General features: G+C 42.3%; 1 protein-coding gene across 12 annotated transcripts in view; it reads right to left on the reverse strand.

Moving 5' to 3' along the window:
• Positions 1-371: 371 nt before the first annotated feature.
• The window catches only part of tncb (tenascin Cb), a 119937-nt gene continuing 100916 nt past the window's right edge, over positions 372-19392 (reverse strand). For 8 of the 12 annotated variants that reach the window (XM_055659962.1, XM_055659961.1, XM_055659964.1 and 5 more), the window contains 13 exons: positions 18185-18457; positions 15739-16011; positions 13030-13152; positions 12746-12889; positions 11141-11260; positions 9038-9181; positions 7841-7971; positions 6702-6837; positions 6391-6542; positions 5262-5358; positions 3270-3431; positions 2929-3092; positions 372-1576 (listed from right to left, as the gene is read on the reverse strand). In XM_055659962.1, the coding sequence (XP_055515937.1) occupies positions 1457-1576; positions 2929-3092; positions 3270-3431; positions 5262-5358; positions 6391-6542; positions 6702-6837; positions 7841-7971; positions 9038-9181; positions 11141-11260; positions 12746-12889; positions 13030-13152; positions 15739-16011; positions 18185-18457 (2039 nt within the window). In that variant the 3' untranslated portion in view covers positions 372-1456. The remainder of the gene's footprint in view (positions 1577-2928; positions 3093-3269; positions 3432-5261; positions 5359-6390; positions 6543-6701; positions 6838-7840; positions 7972-9037; positions 9182-11140; positions 11261-12745; positions 12890-13029; positions 13153-15738; positions 16012-18184; positions 18458-19392) is intronic. The other 4 variants (XM_055659969.1, XM_055659972.1, XM_055659971.1 and 1 more) reach the window with 2 other exon arrangements.

The following is a 19392-nucleotide window of genomic DNA, read 5'->3' on the forward strand; positions in this document are numbered from 1 at the left end:
TGTGGTGCAACGGCATTGTAAAAACTAAAAGTCTTGGGTATGGGTGAAAGATGATTTAGAATATAAAAAATCATCTCCTTGTGGCGATTGGACAAACTTCCTCCTGCTTTTTTGTTTACTTCTTCACTTATTTCTTCACTTCACTTACTCACGCACACTAGTCTATCTTTCCTTCTTTACTACTTCTTTTTCTTTTTCTCCTCTTTCTTTTCTCTTTAAAAAAAAATGGAAGCTTTACTGAGAATGTAATGTGTTAACATAATTTTGGGAACCTGTAAAAATGTATTGTATTGTACTTACTTCTAATAAAGAAAATATATATATTTTTTTAAAAGCCAGCAATTAGAGTCAGGAACCAAGGATAGGCAACATTATTCATTAAAACACCATTACTTTATTTTAATTAGGGGTACACAAAAACATACATTGAAATTATTCCTGTGAAAAACAGTCATTATTTTACAAATGTATATCATGGTCCTAGTGGTACTGTATAACTTGGGTTCAGCAATTATATCTTTCCACAGTTAGGACTTTATATAATCAGAAGGATAAGAAATGATTTTGTATTTTGACTGTAGATACTTGAAGCACAAAAAAACATTACATTTTACATTTACTTTGATAATAGAATTCCTGAAAAGTACATTTGTTCCCTTTATTTTGGGACGTTAGCCCGGCTAGTTAAATAAATGGAAGATGTATTGGGGACTATTTAAACGATCAGAAATTCTTTTCTTTGAGGGGAAAATGACCCATAGAAATTGCATTCAGTACGTGTTTGTGTGATTCACTATTCAAGGGGACGTGAAATTTCCAATAGTAAACTTGGTAAGGACTCCTCGTGTTTTTGTATTTACATTGTTGATGTTCTATCCTAAACAGAATTAGCATCTGGTAGATTTTTAAAATACAGCACCCTGAAATTGCTAATCAATGGCAAGAAACAATTGATGCTTTCTCGAAATACACCTCCCTTTCGGCAAAAGACCACAAATATGGAGCTCTGTGTTTTCAAAGGTAAATCTCCGCCCCCCCCCCACCCCCCCACATCTAGACGTTCAGCTTATACAGTTGATAGTTAAACATGAAACCTCTGTACATGAAACCTTAAAGAACAACTGGCCGGTCTGTTGCCATGGCAAACCATTTCCAATATGGTGAACGAAACATGGGCAATACACTCTGATGTCTGTGCAGGCGTAACGATGGTCATACAAGGCCCACCCCTGCCCTTTGAGCAACGGATATAAAGCTATGAGCCTAAAAGCAATAGCAACCTATGTTATTTATTGTCAAAATTATCTTTGGTGTTTAAATTGAGTGGAGCTAAACCCATGTAAGATGAGAGAGCTTTCCTAGCGAGGCTCATGTAACCCAATAACTCGAATGCGAGCCAAATTATTGATGTTGCTGTACATTATGAACCTTTATTGTTTGCAGCTGATTTGGTGACTTAGTGCTGTTGCTGTGCTCTCTTCTTTCTCTGAAGGCCTCTGAAGGTGTGTGGTCTCAACTTCATTTCAACAAAAGCAATCGAATGCTCATGGCCCTTCCAATGGTACCAGTTGATGCCCTGTTGAAAAAGAATGACGTGAAAATTGATGCAAGAATAATGTGTCTTGTAATATATTGCAACACCAATCAACAAGACCATTAGACCATAAATCATAGAAGCAGAATTAGGCCATTCAAGCCATTGATTCTACTCTGCCATTCTATCATGGTTGATCTAGTTTTTCCTCTCAACCCCATTCTCCCCTTAACCTTTAATTCCCTTCGTAATCAAGAACATATCAATTTCTACCTTAAAAATACCTAATGACTCCCTAATCACTGGTAATAAACTCCACGGATTCACCACCTCTGGCCAAGGAAATTCTTCCTCTTCTCCATTTTGAATTAGTCATTAAGTAATCTACGATGAATAGTCAACCATTAAACATTTAAGGTCAGGAAACATTGATTAAATCAGGACCAGGTTCAATAATTCATAGACCCTCTTTGTTCTTCTAAAATACAGTGAACATAGTTAACTGATCAAATGGGACTCAAGAAGGATTAGATAACTCCAGGCAGAGGGAGCTTTGGGAACTGTAACCTAGGAATTCCTCTCCTGTGGTTTTCTTAAGCCTCTGAAATCCATTAGAGTGAAGATGATGCTGGTGCTAATGTCAGCATCACAATGGGAGATGTTGCACATGGACAGGGAAGGTTTAGAGGGGCATGGACCAAATGCGGGCATGTGGGACTAGTGTGGATGGGCATCTTGGTTGGCTTGGGCAAGTTGGACAAAAAGACCCATTTCCATCCCGTCTGACTCAACCACTCAATGTTGGTGATTCTCACTTGTGCAAAATAGAATGAGGAGTTGGCACATGGAATCAACTGTATAATAAAAGTAATTTTACAATGGCATGAATTTAATATCATGGTCTGATTGCTTTCTGCACGGTTTGCACACACAAAAATTATGCAAAATCTATTTTTTTCAATATTAGGTGACATCAAATAGAAGGAAGGTCAAACAACATGTGGTGCTGAATTTCTCATCTACGCTGGCTTTGATTTGGTAAGGAGCTGAATCATGCATCGTTTACAGTTTGGAATGTCCTGTGCTTCATCAGCAATTGTTCTACAGGTTTAAGATGTATTATTGTCACATGTAAAGTACAGTAAATACTTTATTTTGCATGCTGTCCAATCCGATCAGATAATACTATATATAAATACATTCAAGGCAAACGCAAGTACAATAAGTAAAGCAAAAGGGAAGATGCAGAGGACAGAATATTGTTCTCAGACTTGTAGTGCACCAATACTAGAGACAAGGTCCAATGTCCGCCATGGGGTAGAGGTGAATACTGGTGCTAGGAATGACGGCATCGTGCCATGTCTGTTCATTTATCAATTATCAACTTGACGTACCTGGCTGTGATTTTGAACTCCATATCTCCCATTCAGATTGACCCGGTGGCAGTTCTTGTACCACCAGGCTCCCTTGTAAGACAGAGCACAGTTGGTCACGGCTACATCATTGTCTCTGTCCCTTGTGGAGAATGGCCGGCCCTGGTGGTAGGTTAGAGAATCACCTGGGAGGGAAAACAGAGAACCTGAATGTTCACGACATCTTGCAAAATTGTACATCCCCACATGCATTTCTCATAGCTTGTCTTAAATGAAGTCTGAAACTGTCTGGGACATGGTTTGGGGAATTATTTAGTGCTACCTCTATCTTTATCATCACCTTTAGACCATTTCAGCTTTACCTGCTGTCCCGCTGTATGCTCCAATGTGCAATTTGTAGCGGCTTTTTGCGTCCGAAATAAAGAATTTGTCGTAGACTGCATAGGCTGCGTCCCCTTCATCCTGGAGGTCGACGCGGAGTTGATAGCGCCCCTCGGAGGTAATCTTGTGAAGGTTCTCCAGGCCTGAGAGACAAACAGAATAACACGATTTTACACGTAACCAAGGTCATTCCGATTCCCTCAATCCAACAAAAGATAATACTATCATCAATGGAATCCCCCAATTTAGTGAAAATAGGTACATGGCTATGCAAGGAATGGAGGAGTATGGAACATCTGTAGGTAGAAGATGTTAGTTTATCTTAATATTATATTTGGCACAGGAATTGTGGGCTGATGGGCCTGTTCCTATACACTGAGTGGTGGGCTCCTAGAATGTGCTGCTAGGGGTGGTGGTTGGAAAGGCACATGGATGTGCAGGGAATGGAGGGATATGAATTATGTGCAGTTTGTATTTGCATCATGTTTGGCACACACATTGTGGGCTAAATGTTTGTCCCTGTGCTGCAGTGTTTGGTGGTCTCTGCTCTGACAGTTGTCATGTTACTTTCCTTACAGTGACTGATTGATCAATGAGCCATGAAACGGAAAGATCACTGCATTGTGGCCAGATGTGATGTACACATCGGTTAGAACTTAAACCATAGCTTACCAAATGGTAATATTCAGAAGGAAGCCATTCAGGTCACCATGCCTAAGCCAGCTCTCAGAACAATCCCACTAATCCCACCCCCCTGCTTATTTCCATGCATCCCGTTCTTTCATGTGCCCATCAAGACGCTGTCAACTTGCACTCAGAGGACCCTACAGAGGCCAATTAACCTGTCACCATCCGTGTCTTTGGGATGTGGGAGGAAACTGGTGCACCCGGGGGAAACCCATGTTGTCACAGGGGGAATATCGCAAACGTCACCCATAAGTCAGGATCAAACCCGGGGCTCTGGAGCTGTAGGATGGCAGTGCAAACCACTTTGCCAACATGCTCCCCAAACAAGAGGGTCAAACCCATGGAGATATTGTTTGTGAACTCAGACAGTTTGATATTCTTTGCGCCATAAACATTGGTAATTGAGAACAGATAAGGCAAAGGCAACTGGTTGTGATTTGTCAGACAACAGGATGAGTTGAGAGCTGCAGGATCCACCATTTCATGAATCATTGGCCCAATCAACCTTGACCCTATTGGTGACACAACCTCACAAATTTCTGGTAGAGGGTGGAGAAAGATTGGCTGGAGAACTAGACAAGGAATGGGTGATGTTTCGGGTCGAGACCTTTCTTCATCTTCCTCTTAAATTATTTTCATGTTGCTTATTATGAAATGATGCTCCCTAATCCTTATCTGATACCAACCCTGGCCTCAGGTGCTGCTTGTGTGGAGTTTGCATGTTCACTCTTTGACCACATGGGTTCCCTCCAGGTGCTCCGGTTTCCTCCCATATCCTAAACGCTTGCGGGTATGTAGTTACATTGGCCTGAATAAATTACCCCTAATATGCAGGGAATGGATGAGAAGAAGAGGGATATAAAGATGTGAGCAGTGGAACTGGTAGGATGACTAGTGTGGAGGAGGAGGAGGAGGGTGAGTGGGGAGGGGAGGGAATGCAGGAGTTACGTGAAATTGGAAAAATCAAAATTCATACTGCTGGGTTGAAAGCTGACCAAGTGAAATATGAGGTGCTGTTCCTCCAATTTGCATGTGGCCTCACTTTGACGGTGGGAGGAGGTACAGGACAGAAAGGTCAGTGTGGGAGTTGGAAGGGGAGTTCAAATGTTTGGCAACTGAGAGATCACATAGGCTGAGGGTGAATGTTCAGCGAAACGATCGCCACAGTCTCGACATAAAATACACATTACATCTAGTGAAGCAAATTACATCAGTTAATATTCTCCTTTAAAACACGGCGGGAAAAGATCTGATGGTTTACACAGTGTTGACGCTGTGACACTTACCCAACCACAACTCGCCCGAAGGATTTCCAAATCCAGCAGTGTAGTTCTTCCAGTTCCTGAAGAAATTCACCTGGCCACTCTCCCGTCTCTGGAACACCTGCAATTTATTTATTGCTCAGTCAGTTTTGATTTTTCATTGAGGTCACACGATTAACAATCATCACTTATGTCAGTTGCGTACGAGAGCGTGAACGAGTTGCTAATGTTACAGAGACAATGTCATAATACACAGTAGTTAGGTTTTGTTTTTATTAGTTGTAGATGTTAGCTCTTCCAAATTATGGATCAAAGCCTTGAGGTTTGGGATATTTCGGACATTAGGCAATGTGACTTAAGCACGAAGTCCACGATATTAATGGGTCAGGAGTCACTGAATTGGTAACACATCATGGCCTCTGTGCCTCTCTCCACTGCCCCACTCCCATCCCCCCTCCTCAGAATCATCAGCTGCAGCCCCCCCCTGGTCAGGGTGCAGAAGGGCAGTCTCACCAGCTCCGAGTGTTGCCAGGGTCATGCTGTGTGTGGCCTGAGCAGTGACTATCTGAGGTCCAAATCCCCAAATTGTCCTTGGCCACCAGAAAAGCTAGCGAGGAGGAGGGGTTGGGGGACAGGTTTATTAACTGCAAAAGATCCAGTGATTTTCAATCACCTTGCTTCTGATGTTTAGAGACATTCATACCCTATGGATAGGCTAACCGACCACAGCAAGTTGGCCCAAGTGTGCGGGGGAGTGGTCAAATGGGGGGAGTTGGTTGGGAATGTGGGAAAAATAAAATGGGATGGTCTTCTTCTGTGGAATTGGCTGGTCTACAGACTCTATGACCTCATGGGCTCTATGGTCTGAAGGACCTTTTTCCTTGGAAGGATGAATGGCAAACGTGTCAGATCGAAGGGTCTCGACTTGATGTGTTGCCTGTCCATTCCCTCCGCCTGGCCAGCTGAGTTCCTCCAGTGTCGTCAGTTTAAGACTAAGTTGCTCTTTGATTTGCATCATTTGACCATAGTTTGAAGTAGAGACAAAAGGCAAATTTTATCCCATTGGCTGTTGGAGCAAAGATCAGTAACGTTTGCCATGCAAACTATCAGCTGAAGGAGTTTCACCTGCATGGTTTCCTCTGTCTGCACTTACCATCCATCCGCCCCCATCTGTGTTCATATCGCAGTACACTTGAAGCGGCTGAGACCGATTTCCATTCAGGAAAATGGTTTGGACTCCAGAACTGGTCTCGCCATTCAGCAAGGTCTGGGAGCAATCCTTGGGAAAGGGGTACAGGAAGCCAACTGCAAAAAAAAAGGACAAAGCAGATCTCAGTGAGAGTAAAAACCAAAATCAGCCAATAAGACAAAAAAAAATCTTATTGGAATTAAGAGGAGAAAGGTCTGCCCACTGTGATAAATGTTGAAACATTTACTGGGGTATTTGATGTTTTCTGCTCGTACCTGTTCTGAAGGTGGTCTCGATGATGCTGCTGTGTTCTGAGCCGGTGTAGGCTTGGAGCATCACTCTGTAATTCATCGATGGGTCCAACTCCAGCAGGGTGTACGAGCTCTCTGCAGCTCCAAAATACTCAAGCTTCTGTTCAAGCATCAAAGTAGAAACAGGGATTTACTATCAGTGCAGATGAGAATTGTGTAATATTTACATCTTAAACTCATGAGTGGCAACAATGTTTTAAAAAGAAACAAATATAAGATAACAAGATCAAAAGGTAGAGGAGCAGAATTAGGCCATTTGGCCCATGGAGTCTGCTCCTCCATTCTATCGCGCTGATCTCTTTAGCCTCTCAACCCCAATCTCCTGCCTTCTTCCCTTAACTGATGGATTTGTGAATAGTGAGGAAGGTTGACAAAGGATACAGCAGGATATGTATCGGTAGGAAATTTGGGCAGAGAAATGGCAGCTGGAATTTAATCCAGGTAAGTGTGAGCGGTGCACTGCGGGAGGGCAACTGTTGGAGGAGAGTATACAGTTTATGGCAGGCTGATGTGCAGTCGATGGGATTAGGTTAGATTATCATCATGGTCAGTGCAGACGTGGTGGGCCGAAAGGACTTTAGACTTTGGAGATACATTGTGGAAACCGGCCCTTCGGCCCACTGAGTCCACATCTACTGCAATTTCGTTCAGACTTCGGTCTGAATGACAATAAAAGGCTATCTATCTATCTATCTATCTATCTATCTATCTATCTACCAACTCTATCCTACACACGAGAGACAATTTACAATTTTACCGAAGCCAATTAACCTACAAACCCGCAGGTCTTTTGGATGTGGGAGGAAACCAGAGCACCCGGAGAAAACCCACGCGGTCACAGGGAGAATGCGCAAACTTCACACAGACAGCATCCGTAGTCAGGATCGAACCCGGGTCTCAGACAGCAACACTACCGCTGCGCCACTGTGCTGCCCTCAGGTCTGTTCCATGTTGTATGTTTTAAAAGTCATAACTTTTAATATCAGAGGGTTCCGTTTCTATCCTTGACTACGTCAGTGAGTGAAGTCGCTGTGAACTCCCGAACTCTGGAGCATGCCACTGCCAACAATCCGCTGGGACCTTCCAGTCCACCCGGGACTTACTTCTACTTTGCCATCTTCAGTCTCGATCGTCAGAATGTAGCCGCTGATCTGAGCTTGGGGAGGCTTCCATGAAACGAGGGCATCGTTCATTGTAACATCGCTCACTCTTAAATCTCTGGGTGAATCAATGGCTTCAGGGAGTAACAAAGATTACTAATTAATTAAAAAAAAACGATTGCATTTAAATACATTAATCCTTTAAAAATAAACAATAAAATGTTCCCGTGTAGGAAGGAACTGCAGATGCTGGTTTAAATCGAAGATAGACACAATTGCCGGAGTAACTGAGCGATTTTAGTAATTCCTCTTAATCGTCTGTTTTGTCATAACTTTCTAGTGTTCTTGGATGTAGTTTTAATTTGGATCCCTGCCACACTCTCCACACAACTTTAGCTGTTTGATGAGAAATACTCTGCAGTGCACTGTCGAGAAGGTAAAAGTCTGCTGAGTTCCGACCCAAAATGCATTTAATAACAGTTTGAAATATGATAAAGGAAGGTGGTGCAGTTTATCTGATTTTTGTTTGTGATATACAGCGTGGAAACAAGTCTTATGGCCCACTGAGTCCACGCTGACCATGGTCATCCTGTACACCAGCACTATCCTGCACACTAGGGACAATTTACAACTTACAGAAGCCAATTAACCTACAAACCTGTACGTCTTTGGAGTGTGGGAGGAAACCGGAGCACCCGTAGGAAACCCACACGGTCACAGGGAGAATGGACAAACTCCGTACAGACAGCACCCGGAGACAGGATGGAAAACGTGTCTCTGGTGTTGTAAGGCAGCAACTCTACCGTTGTGCCACTGTGCCGCTCTGATATTGTGGGCTGGAGCAGCAGTTCACTTATGGCTGAGAAACCCAGCCAGTTCACTCAAGTCCTCCAGTGAAATGAGGCTCCTCCTCCTGGGTCACTTCTGCCGACAGGCGACTTGAATTAAACGTTTGACCCTTAATGTGTTCATTCAGGAGAACTGGAGATAGACACCAAAAACAGCCTGTCCACGGCTTCCTACAACATAGGAGCTACTGGGAAGAACAGACTGAGTGAGGCAAGCTATTTCCTGCAACATTCTTTCGCATTACAACCGGATAGAATTATCTGTCCACTCAGTCACGGTTAGCTAGTTCACGTTCAGTTATATTGATACCAGGTAAAAATCTGTTCCTCGCAGAGATAAAGTTGAACCTACCGGTGGAGAAAGTGGTGTCGGAGACGGCACTTTTGAGAGAGCCTTTCACAGCATAGAGCAACACCCTGTAGCGGGTCCCAGGTAAAAGTCTGCTGAGTTCCGACCGTAACAGATTTCCTGAAACCCTTTTGGTTACTGGTGACCCTGAAGAGAGAGTATGGATATCCTATTTCAGACGGCATTCATTCAGCAAATGTAGTCAATTTTTAAACCCGTAATTAAAAATACTTTTATTTATACAACAAACAATCACATTTAATTCACTTCCTTCATTTGAGCACAACCAGAATTTACCTTGTGTAGGAAGGAACTGCGGATACTGGTTTACACCGAAGATAGAGACAAAAGGATGGGGTTACTTAGCAAGTCAGTCAGTGTTTCTGGAGAAAAGGAATAGGTGATGTTTCAGGCCAGGACTTGCCTTATTTCCACTGCTTATTGGGGCAAAGCATTCATCCAGACTCCTCAGGGTGATATTCAGGAATGCCTCATTTTGATTAGCACCAATTTCCAGATGGGAATTGGGGAGATTAAATATTTATACAAAAGTGCAGAAATTTTCCCTCCCTGTTCCTTGTTCTTATGTCAGTCTCAGCCAGGGGCACACAACCTGATCACTCCACCAGCATTTTCTTGCTGAGTTGATTGTGCAGATCTCAACCACATTTTTTCACCTTCCTATTTCTTTCTTTGCGTCCCACATCTTACACAACGGTGGTTTGATGAAGTATCTTAGATCATGCAACAAGTTATTTCCCTCCCTATTACCCTTTTATCCTTCTTCCACCCCTGCTAAAACATCTACTTCACCAAAATGGAGCAGGCATTCTACCTTTTATCCTTACAGTTGCTGACTGGCCTTATAAAATGTTCAATTTTTATTTAAAAAACTAAATCTGAAGCACAAATAATATTCATGCAATCAGCATACTCGAGTCATAGTCAAATACCACAGAAACAGGACCTTCAGCCAAACTAGTCCTTGCCGATCACAATGTCCCATCTATGCTAAAACCAATAGCCTACGTTTGGCACATATCTCTCTAAATCCTTCCGATCTATTTACCTGTCCGAATGACTTTTAAGTGTCATTATTATACCTGGCTCAACTACCTCATATTCCATATACCCACCACCCTCTGTGTGAAAACGTTACCCCTCAAGTTGCTATTAAATCTTCCTCCCCTCACCTTAACCATATGCCCTCCATTCTGCTTCCCCAACCCAGGGGAAAACATATGTGCATGCACCCTGTCTATTCCCCTCATTAATTTGTACACCATAAGATCATCCCTCAGTCTCCTGTGTTACAAGGAATAAAGTCCTCGCCTATCATCCTCTCCCTATAGTTCAGGCCCTCAAGCCCTGGCACTTTCCTCGTTACTATTGTTTGCATTCTTTTCAGTTTAATAGCGTATTTCCTATAATGCTGTGTCCAAAACTAAGCACAATACTCCACGTGTGACCTCACCAAAACCTTGTGCAACTGTAACATAATGTTCCAAATTCCCTGACTGATAAAGGCTCAAAAGCCAAAAGCATCTTTCACCACCCCAACTACCTGCCAGTTGAAGAGAACTATGTACTTGCACCCCTAGGTCCCTCTGCACTACAAAACTCTCCAGGGCCATGGAACACCTCACACTTATCTGCATGAAAATCCATTTTCCATTCTTCTGTAATACTGGTACTCATTGCTAAAGTACAACAGTGACCATGTTTCAAAAGCACTGAATTGACTGAGTTAACTACAGTACGAGCAACAGAGAGGCAACCTGGTAATTATTTTAGTGGGTTTATTTCATGAATCATTTTAAATTAAGATCGGAATCAAAGCAAAATGTTCCTCATCCATCAGCCTCTAAGCCAGGAGCATCAATTTGTACTGTGATGCTAGAAAAACATAGCAGGTCAGGCAGCATCTATGGAGGAAGAAACAGAATGACTTTCTGTTTATTAAAGGCTCTTCACGTTTTACCTAAAATGTTCAATTTCACTTTCCACAGATGCTAGGCCTGCTGAGTGTTTGTATTCATCGTTACAAGCCTGTGCTTTGATTAATGTTTACTATCACGATTCCTCCATTATGAGATTTGCCCTTACCGTCACGAGCACTGTAGGTGATGACGTATTCATCCACGGCTGCCACACTGGGCTTCCACGCCAGCAGGGCTTTAGAATCCGTCTCATTCACAACTCTCAGTTCGGACGGACCGTCCAAGGCTGTCAGGGGAAAAACATGATCACAACAGATTACTTTCAAGCCTGTCTAATCTATATTCTGGATATCAAAACTGGCTCACGTTACGGCATTGTAAGGCCCAGCCGGCTGTGCAGCCAGATGCACAAGACCTTTTTTCAATCTCTTATCTTGCCGGAGACGCAATTGTTTTCCGGATCGTATCTCCGGTCGCTCTGCGGCCTAACATCATGGAGCTGGCGGCCTTGCTCGAGACTGCCATTGAGCCCCACAGCGAGGCCATGGACTTACCATTGGAGCCTGCGATCCCTTGCCTGGGATCGATGATCCAACTGCAGCCTGCGGATTTCACCATCAAGGAGCGCGCAGTCTCGGGTAGAGGCTTATGTCAGGAAGTTCCAAAGTCGCAGGAGGTTCGATCGCCCAGCGCGGGGGAGCTGAGATCCCTCCGATGTGGGAGCTTGATCACCCCGACATGGAGGGACCGACCGCCGGCTACGGGAGCCAAGATCATCCCGACAACGGAAGGTTCGAGGCCCCCAACGCGCAAAGAAGGGAAGAGATTGAACTTTTTTTTCGCCTTCCATCACAGTGGAGGAGTCACTGTGGTGGATGTTTATGTTAAAATGTGTTTTTTGTGTCTTATTGCTTTTTATTGGTATGACTGTATGGCAAATCAAATTCCTCATATGTTGCAAAACATACTTAGCTAATAAAGTAGGATTATGATTATGATTATTATGATTATTATTATTATTACATACCTTGGCTTGCACTATGATGCTCTTATGACAGAGGACAAATTGAACATGCATTATATTATTGTTCATTGCATACTTATTTGTTGTATTGTTGCATTAAGGTGCCTGTAACACTGCAGCTAATAAGGCTTTCATTGTTCTCATCCAGTTAATCAACTCATCCAATTAAACATTGTTGACTCAAGTTAATTCAATGAACCTCCAGTGTCACAAAACCTACCGAGAATCTGAATTACCACAATAACTTGAATCCAGAATGCTGTTACTACAGTCAATGTGCTTTCATTGGATGGTTGTCACTGAATTTTGATGAACAAGAGTCCCTTCCAAACACAGCCCTCACTTTTAGATTCATCAGAAGTCTTCATCGCGCTCTCCCTAGAAGAACTGAGCAGAAGGCAAGCCAGCATACTTTCTTCTATATTTAGGCACCTTAAAACACTCCTTGCACTTGACCATAAAACATTAGAGCAGGATTAGTCCACCATTCAGTTATGAAGGGATTCTCCGTCTGATGGGACCACAGATCTCATGATATTTTTTAGTGAAGTGTAAAATTGGATAAGTTGCTTTGATGTCAAATATTCAGGTACCTCAGTTGGTTTTACATGCATAAAACTGCACATGCATCCAATAGAAAATATTCTACAAACAAAATCAAGGGAATGAATATATCAGACCCTTGCTAATCCGTAAATAACCAAAAGGTTTACAGTCTGTTTGATGGTGTTCTTCCCTGTGGCTTACCGGTTGTCACCATGCCCGAAGTTGGTTCACTCTCCTCAAAGTCTTTAATGGAAAGGACTTTGATCTCGTACTGAGTCGCTGGGATCAGGTTTCGCAGTGAGGTTTGAGATTTGCTGCCATCCACCGTCACAGTGGTGCTTGCACCTGTGAAAACCAGAGTGGAATAGGAAAGTCTTTCAGCGCCCAGGGAGACATATCCTTGAAAGAGCTTCTGAAGGAGATGGTATCATGAAGGCAGTAAAAAATGGTTGGTGTGCAGAGACAGTGGCCAAGCACCAGCTTACCTCCATCAGTAGGTTCATACATGATCTTGAAACTGGTCACGTACACTCTGGGAGGATCCCACCTTACGGACACCGTGGTGTCAGTGATGTCGAGGAACTCCAGACCTCTAGGAGCTCCCACCCCTGCGTGAGAAAGTTGCAAAAGGCAGGAAGGTTATCATTTCATTCTAAAACTGCCACGTCGGCAGGTCTCGGCAATGTGGAAACTGTGATTATGCTCGAATGTAGTTTGAGGAGAGAGAAAAACAGTCAATAATTCAAGTTGATGGTTCAAATTCGCGGCTGTAAGCCTAAGATGCAGGTCAGTGACCTTTCATCAGAACGATGATTGGCTGAAGCTCAGTTATATTCCACAGCTGCTGCCTGACCCGTTGAGCAATGTTCTGTTCTTATCTCGGGTTTTCATTGTCTGCAGAATTGTGCTTTCATGCCGATTAAGAGGAGAACTGATTTTCAATGTTAATTTATTGGGTGCGTTATGAAGAAGACATACAGTCAGTATGTGGACAGCGCTAAGCAATTTGTGGAATAGCTCAAGAAAATAAATGCACACCAATTGATGGACACCTGATAACAGATATATCATTATCTATTGTAATACACAGCGGTCATGAATTAGCATTAAAGCTGACAGTCTTGCCTTTGAACCATTTTGCTTACTGCTTCGAAAGATCTCTCCACCTCCATGAAAATGCAGCTGAACATGTCATGCCAAAATGTAATTTTGTTCATTACATTAGCTCTGTGAGAAAATGATGTACATCAGTCTAGATTTTCCATTGCTGCCCAAATCAAAATATAGGCATGAATTTCACAGATATTGGAGGCAATTATCTATTAAGCAACTTGGCTGGGCTTTCATTGACTATTTGGGCAGTTCAGGCATGCCATATGAAAATATATCCTCAAGAGTAAAATACACTAACACTTATATATCAAACATCTAGTTTTATTGACCAGGGGAGAAATTCTGGGCAATTATTTTTAGTTTGTCTTCCAAGTTCAGCCCCTTTGTTACACGAAGATATACAATTATATTTTTGGATACAGCATGTAGGTTTAACCAAGTCTCATTCTCCAGTGTCTCATTATACAAAGAGCAGGATATCACTGACAAACAACACTCTGGACATTAGCAGCAATGTAAACAGTGTTCTTGCAAATGGAGCAGGATAGAAAAGGCTATTGGATCAAATGTCGCCAACCTGAAATGTTACTCAACGCTGACTACACCAATGCTGTCTGACCAGCTGAGCATTCCCAACAATTTCCGAATTGATTTGTAAAATGCCTCCACATTGGAAACGAAGAACAGAGTGGGTTGTCAAACCTGTGTTTACCGGACAGTCTTACAGATGGCCCCCTTTACAGTTACAGACACCAACGCATTTGTCCTGAGAACTAAGACATGCCGCAACAACAAGGAATGAATATTACATGGCAAGTCAATAAAAACATCACCTATATGTTTGACAGATTCTGAACAAACAGCAGTAATCTGGAGTAAAAGAACAGCACTCTTTTTACTTAGTCGAGTACAGGGATAATTGAAAAATTGCAATCGATTAATAAGAACTGACAAAAGTGAACACAGAAAATTCAAGGGCCTTTTGACCAAAAGTCTGCAGAACAGATATTTTAGAATCTATTCTATCCTGTGCTGTACCGAGGAGAAAATCCTGTGGAGAATCACTGTAATATAAAAGCAAGGATGTAATGCTGAGGGTTTATAAGACGCCAGTCAGACCACATTTGGACTATTGTGAGCAGATTTGGGCCCCAAATCGGAGGAAGTGCTGGTGTTGGAGAGGGTCCAGAGGAGGTTTATCAGAATGATCTTGGGGATGATTGGATTAATGTACCAGGAGCATTTGATGGCCCTTTCCTTCCACTCGCTGGAGTTTACGGTGAGGGGGGGGGGGGTTCTCAAGAAATCTACTAAATAATAAAAGGCCTGGATGGGTTGGATGTAAAGAGGATGACTTCAGTAGTGGAGAAGTCTAGAACCAGAGGTACCTTATATAATGAAGATGAATTGGAATTTCATTAGTCAGAGGGCGGCGAATCTGTGGAATTCATTGCTACAGTTGGCTGCAGAGGCCAAGATATTGCGTATTTTTAAAGTGAAGATGGAAAGGTTCTTGATTAGTAAGGGTGTCAAAGATTATGGGGGAAAAAGGCAGGAAAATGGGGTTGATCGAAGAAGGGCAAAGTTGAAGCCTGGTTTTCTCTTAATATCACTGATATCATAGATCCCAGTCCTCGTCACCGTAGGAGCAATGGATAGAATTCAATATCCTTTCTCTCAACATATGCACTTCCTGTTCATGAACCGGACTGTGAGTGTTCCCTGCTTGGCAAAAACTACCCCCCCCCCCCCCCCCCCCCCACCCCCCCCCCCCCCCCCAATACCACTGCAATGCATGGCAGAAATATTCCTACTACGAGCTGATCGTGTATTGGAGAAGTCCATTTCTCAGCACGCACTGCCTTCTTGGCTGAAGGTGAAAGCTGTCCTAAATGGGGGAGAAACAGAAGTGGAAACATTTGCGTGCAGAGCTTCGAAAATAATTTGCCAGAGGGCAGATGCGGTCTGTGTTCATTTACCACCTACAGAAGGGTAAATGGTGGAGCCTGGAAAAAAATAATTGGTCATTCAAGGTCTGTGCGAGAAAGTAAAGGCGCAGATTCTCAAAAATAAAGTAATACCTGTAATTGCAATGGTATTTATTGGCTGCGATTGTCGTCCTTCTGTGACACCAACTAAGGAAATTTCATACTCAGTGCCATCTTGCAGACCTTGGATATCAGTGGTTCGTAGATCACCTGACAGGGTGTAGTCCAGAGGAGGAAGTTCCTTCTTGGAATCCCTAACTCTAACATTAAAGTAATCAAAGGGATTGTCATCTGTGGTCCAAGAAAGTTTGAAGCCATTTGAGGTAACTTCAGACGTGGTCAGGTGATCCACTTCAGGTTCTGCCTCTGAGAGAGAAACAAATGTTGTGAGTTCTTGTCCTTTCCTTCATATCAAAGTAATAATCCTTGTTAATGTGTTAATTGATAAAGAAATCAAAGTTGCTCGGGGAAGGAAGGAAGGATAATTGAGAATCTCAGGATGCAGGTTTCTAGTGCGAATATCGAGTTCAGAGAAACATTAGGGCAAACTGAAATATTAAGGAAAAAATTGATTGGAATATCTCGTGGCTTGGTTGATAATCTGAAATACAACAAAATACCCACAAAGCTAGAAAGTAAATCGTGTAAACAATTGACTATGTGGCAGAAGTGTGTTTCTGTGACCTTTGGGAATTCGGAAAATGTGAACTTCCTATTCCAATTCCTCGATGAGGGCAGGTCAGATGCTGGTTTAGGACAAAGATAGACACAAAATACTGGAGTAACTCAGCAGGGCAGGCAGCAACTCTGGAGAGAAGGAGTGGGTGAAGTTTCGGGTCTGAATAAGGGTCTCGGCCCGAAACGTCACCCATTCCTTCTCTCCAGAGATGCTGTCTGTCCCGCTGAGTTACTCCAGCATCTTGTGTCTGTCTTTGGTCTGGTTTTGTCCTGGTTCCACCCAAACCTATTGGAGAATGCCAATTCTTCTCAATTCATTTTCCATTGATGGGTTTATGTAATTGGGCCTTATGTGTTGGAAAACTGTGACCAACCCGAGTGATAATGCAGACGGATGACAAAATATACAAAGCAATTAACAATGACAAAAGGCACAGTTTTAGATTAGGCCTTGTACAAGCATGGTTTGAACAGCATCAGGGGTTTGGTAAATGCAATGCAGCCGACACCGTCTGAAGAAAGCATCAGATTTGTACTTCAGACGTACAAAATAAATATTTTGATTATTAACAACAAAAGGAATTGCAAAGGAACATCAAAGTAGAATTATGAGCAGTTAAGGTTGTCCGAATATAAACATGAATATTGGACAATATGACATAGCAATCAGCATACCAATGATTAGATCAGGTTTTATTGACCCTCAAAAAATTAAACACAGTACATTGAACACAAACAGCAGTTAGAATTTTCAGTGCAAGACCCATGTTATGAAGTTCATAGTCCAACACATTCTGGAGAGACTGAGGAACAGGTTAGACATAATCTGACAAAGTTAAAATCATCATTTGAACTCAACACATTATTTCAGGAGATGACTGAAGCTTGTTTCAAGCATCTCAGAAATGCCATGCATTAGAATGTTACATTCTGGACATGATTTCAGGTTGGTTCGTAGACAGGTTTCCCTCATACTGACACCAAGTTATTCTTGAATGTTGGTTTTGTGCATTACAGGAGAGGTTATTGGTAAATATTCTTTCTTGTTATGTTGAGGCGTCCCTGGGACTTGAGTATTTTCATGTCCTTAGCCTCACACATATTCAGACAGATGAAATACTCAAACGCTGAGAGAAAGATCCCCCGACTTGATCTAAATCCATTATTGTGATACCACCATTCCCACCACCCCTCCTCAGGATACACGTATGCAAGGTTATGGATGGATAATGTGGCAATTGGACTGATACTCCTAACTTTCCCATGTCAACTACGCTGTAATACATCAATTGAATTGTATTGTGTAGGAAGGAACTGCAGATGCTGGTTTACACCAAGGATAGTCACAAAATGCTGGAATAACTCAGCGGGACAGGCAGCATCTCTGGATAGAAGGAATTGGTGATGTTTCGGGTGGAGATCCTTCTTCAGACTCTAATTGTATTTTTTCCCGTGCTGGAATGAATGAAGTAAAGTTTTAAATGTAGCTAGAAGATAGAATTGTGAATTGAAATGTATGTTAATTCCACTTCAAATGCAAAGAGCAAAGATTATGCAAACAAGCAAGCTTGTAAAATATCTCATATTAATTTAAAAAAATCAAATTTCAATGTCATTTTACTTGTTGATTGACATAATCCAAAACGAATGTTTCATCCATCAGCCCCTTTCCTTAAGATTAATTTAAACTCTTTATTTCTGGAAAAAACACAGCAAAATCATTAATGTGGAGACATTGGTGGATGATCTCAACCTGAATAAAGTTATCAGAGTGTTAATGTGTTATACAGAAATGAAAAAAAAATCCTTGGTAACAAAGGCATACATAAACAAGCAATAAAGCCTTCAGGATTAAAAATACCTGTAGTAGTCTGAGCAAAGAGAGGTTTAGAGTTCTTCCCCCTTGCTACACCATAGACATTAATATCATAACCAATTCCGGTGATCAGGCCTGTGATGTTAATGGAACGATGATCGCCTGACACTCTGTGCTCCACTGGTTCCAACAACCTCCCAGAATCTCTAACCATTATATTAAAACCGTCATAAGACCCGTCCGTGGCATTCCAAGTGATTTTGAATCCATAAGAGTTAACGTTTGAAACCACTAGGTTTTCCATTTTTGGTTTTTCCTCTGGAGAAACAGGGAATTAGTTGAGGAAGAACATTAATTGTGAATGTCACATTTGTAGTTTGTCTCTCTGTTCTTATCATTCCACAACTATCACATTTTAACCCCATTTGCCCATTGCTGCACTTAAAAAAGTTCATATCTAGATGCGTCCAAAAACTGAGGTCGTAACGCAAAGAGATTAACTCAACTTAAAGTTAACAGTTTGCAAACGTATGTTTATTACCAGGGAGGGCACTTTAAAGCAACTTCATTTTGGGTTTCTGAGAAGGGAATATTTCAAATCAGATACTTGAACTCTAAAAATATAGAGCTAAATTGATGCATATGGATTCTTGAGGCTGTGGGAAGTTAGAGTTCAACCAGGCCTATAAGGGAATAATACAATTGATGTCAGTCTTCTGAGAGCAGGGGAGAATTTATAATAAGCATCTGGAGCTTTCAATTTCTACCCAATGCATGTGAACTGTGTGAACTTAGGGAAGGTCTGGGTCAAACGCACATGGTGCCTCCCAAGGTCAGCACTTATGATGAATGGTCATGTCAAGGGCCCAATGGACTCCGTGTCACTTCATTTAGCAGAGGTGAGGGTGAAAACGTAAATATAATTAATGCCTCTTGACTGTGCAGGAGCTGACATCCAAATGAATATGAAGTAAGGCCACTGAAGGTAACAACTGTATGATGTCTCATCGGCAGATACAGCTCGCGTACTGTACAGAGCTAATCACAACCTCATGACTCTGGTATGCAGCAGTGACAAGTTAAACCCATATTTAGAAAATGCAAAACTGGTGGGGCCGTCTGAATCAGTGGGGCCGTCTGAAGAACGAGTATGCAATTCCCTGCACTTACTTCACAGCAAAATATCACCAGGAAGGTGTCACTCACAAAGCAATTCCACTTGATTACAACTGCTACAAATGGTCTTCATTGAC

The sequence above is a fragment of the Leucoraja erinacea genome, chromosome 31, assembly GCF_028641065.1.
Source record: "Leucoraja erinacea ecotype New England chromosome 31, Leri_hhj_1, whole genome shotgun sequence".
NCBI classification, from domain to species: Eukaryota; Metazoa; Chordata; class Chondrichthyes; order Rajiformes; family Rajidae; genus Leucoraja; species Leucoraja erinaceus.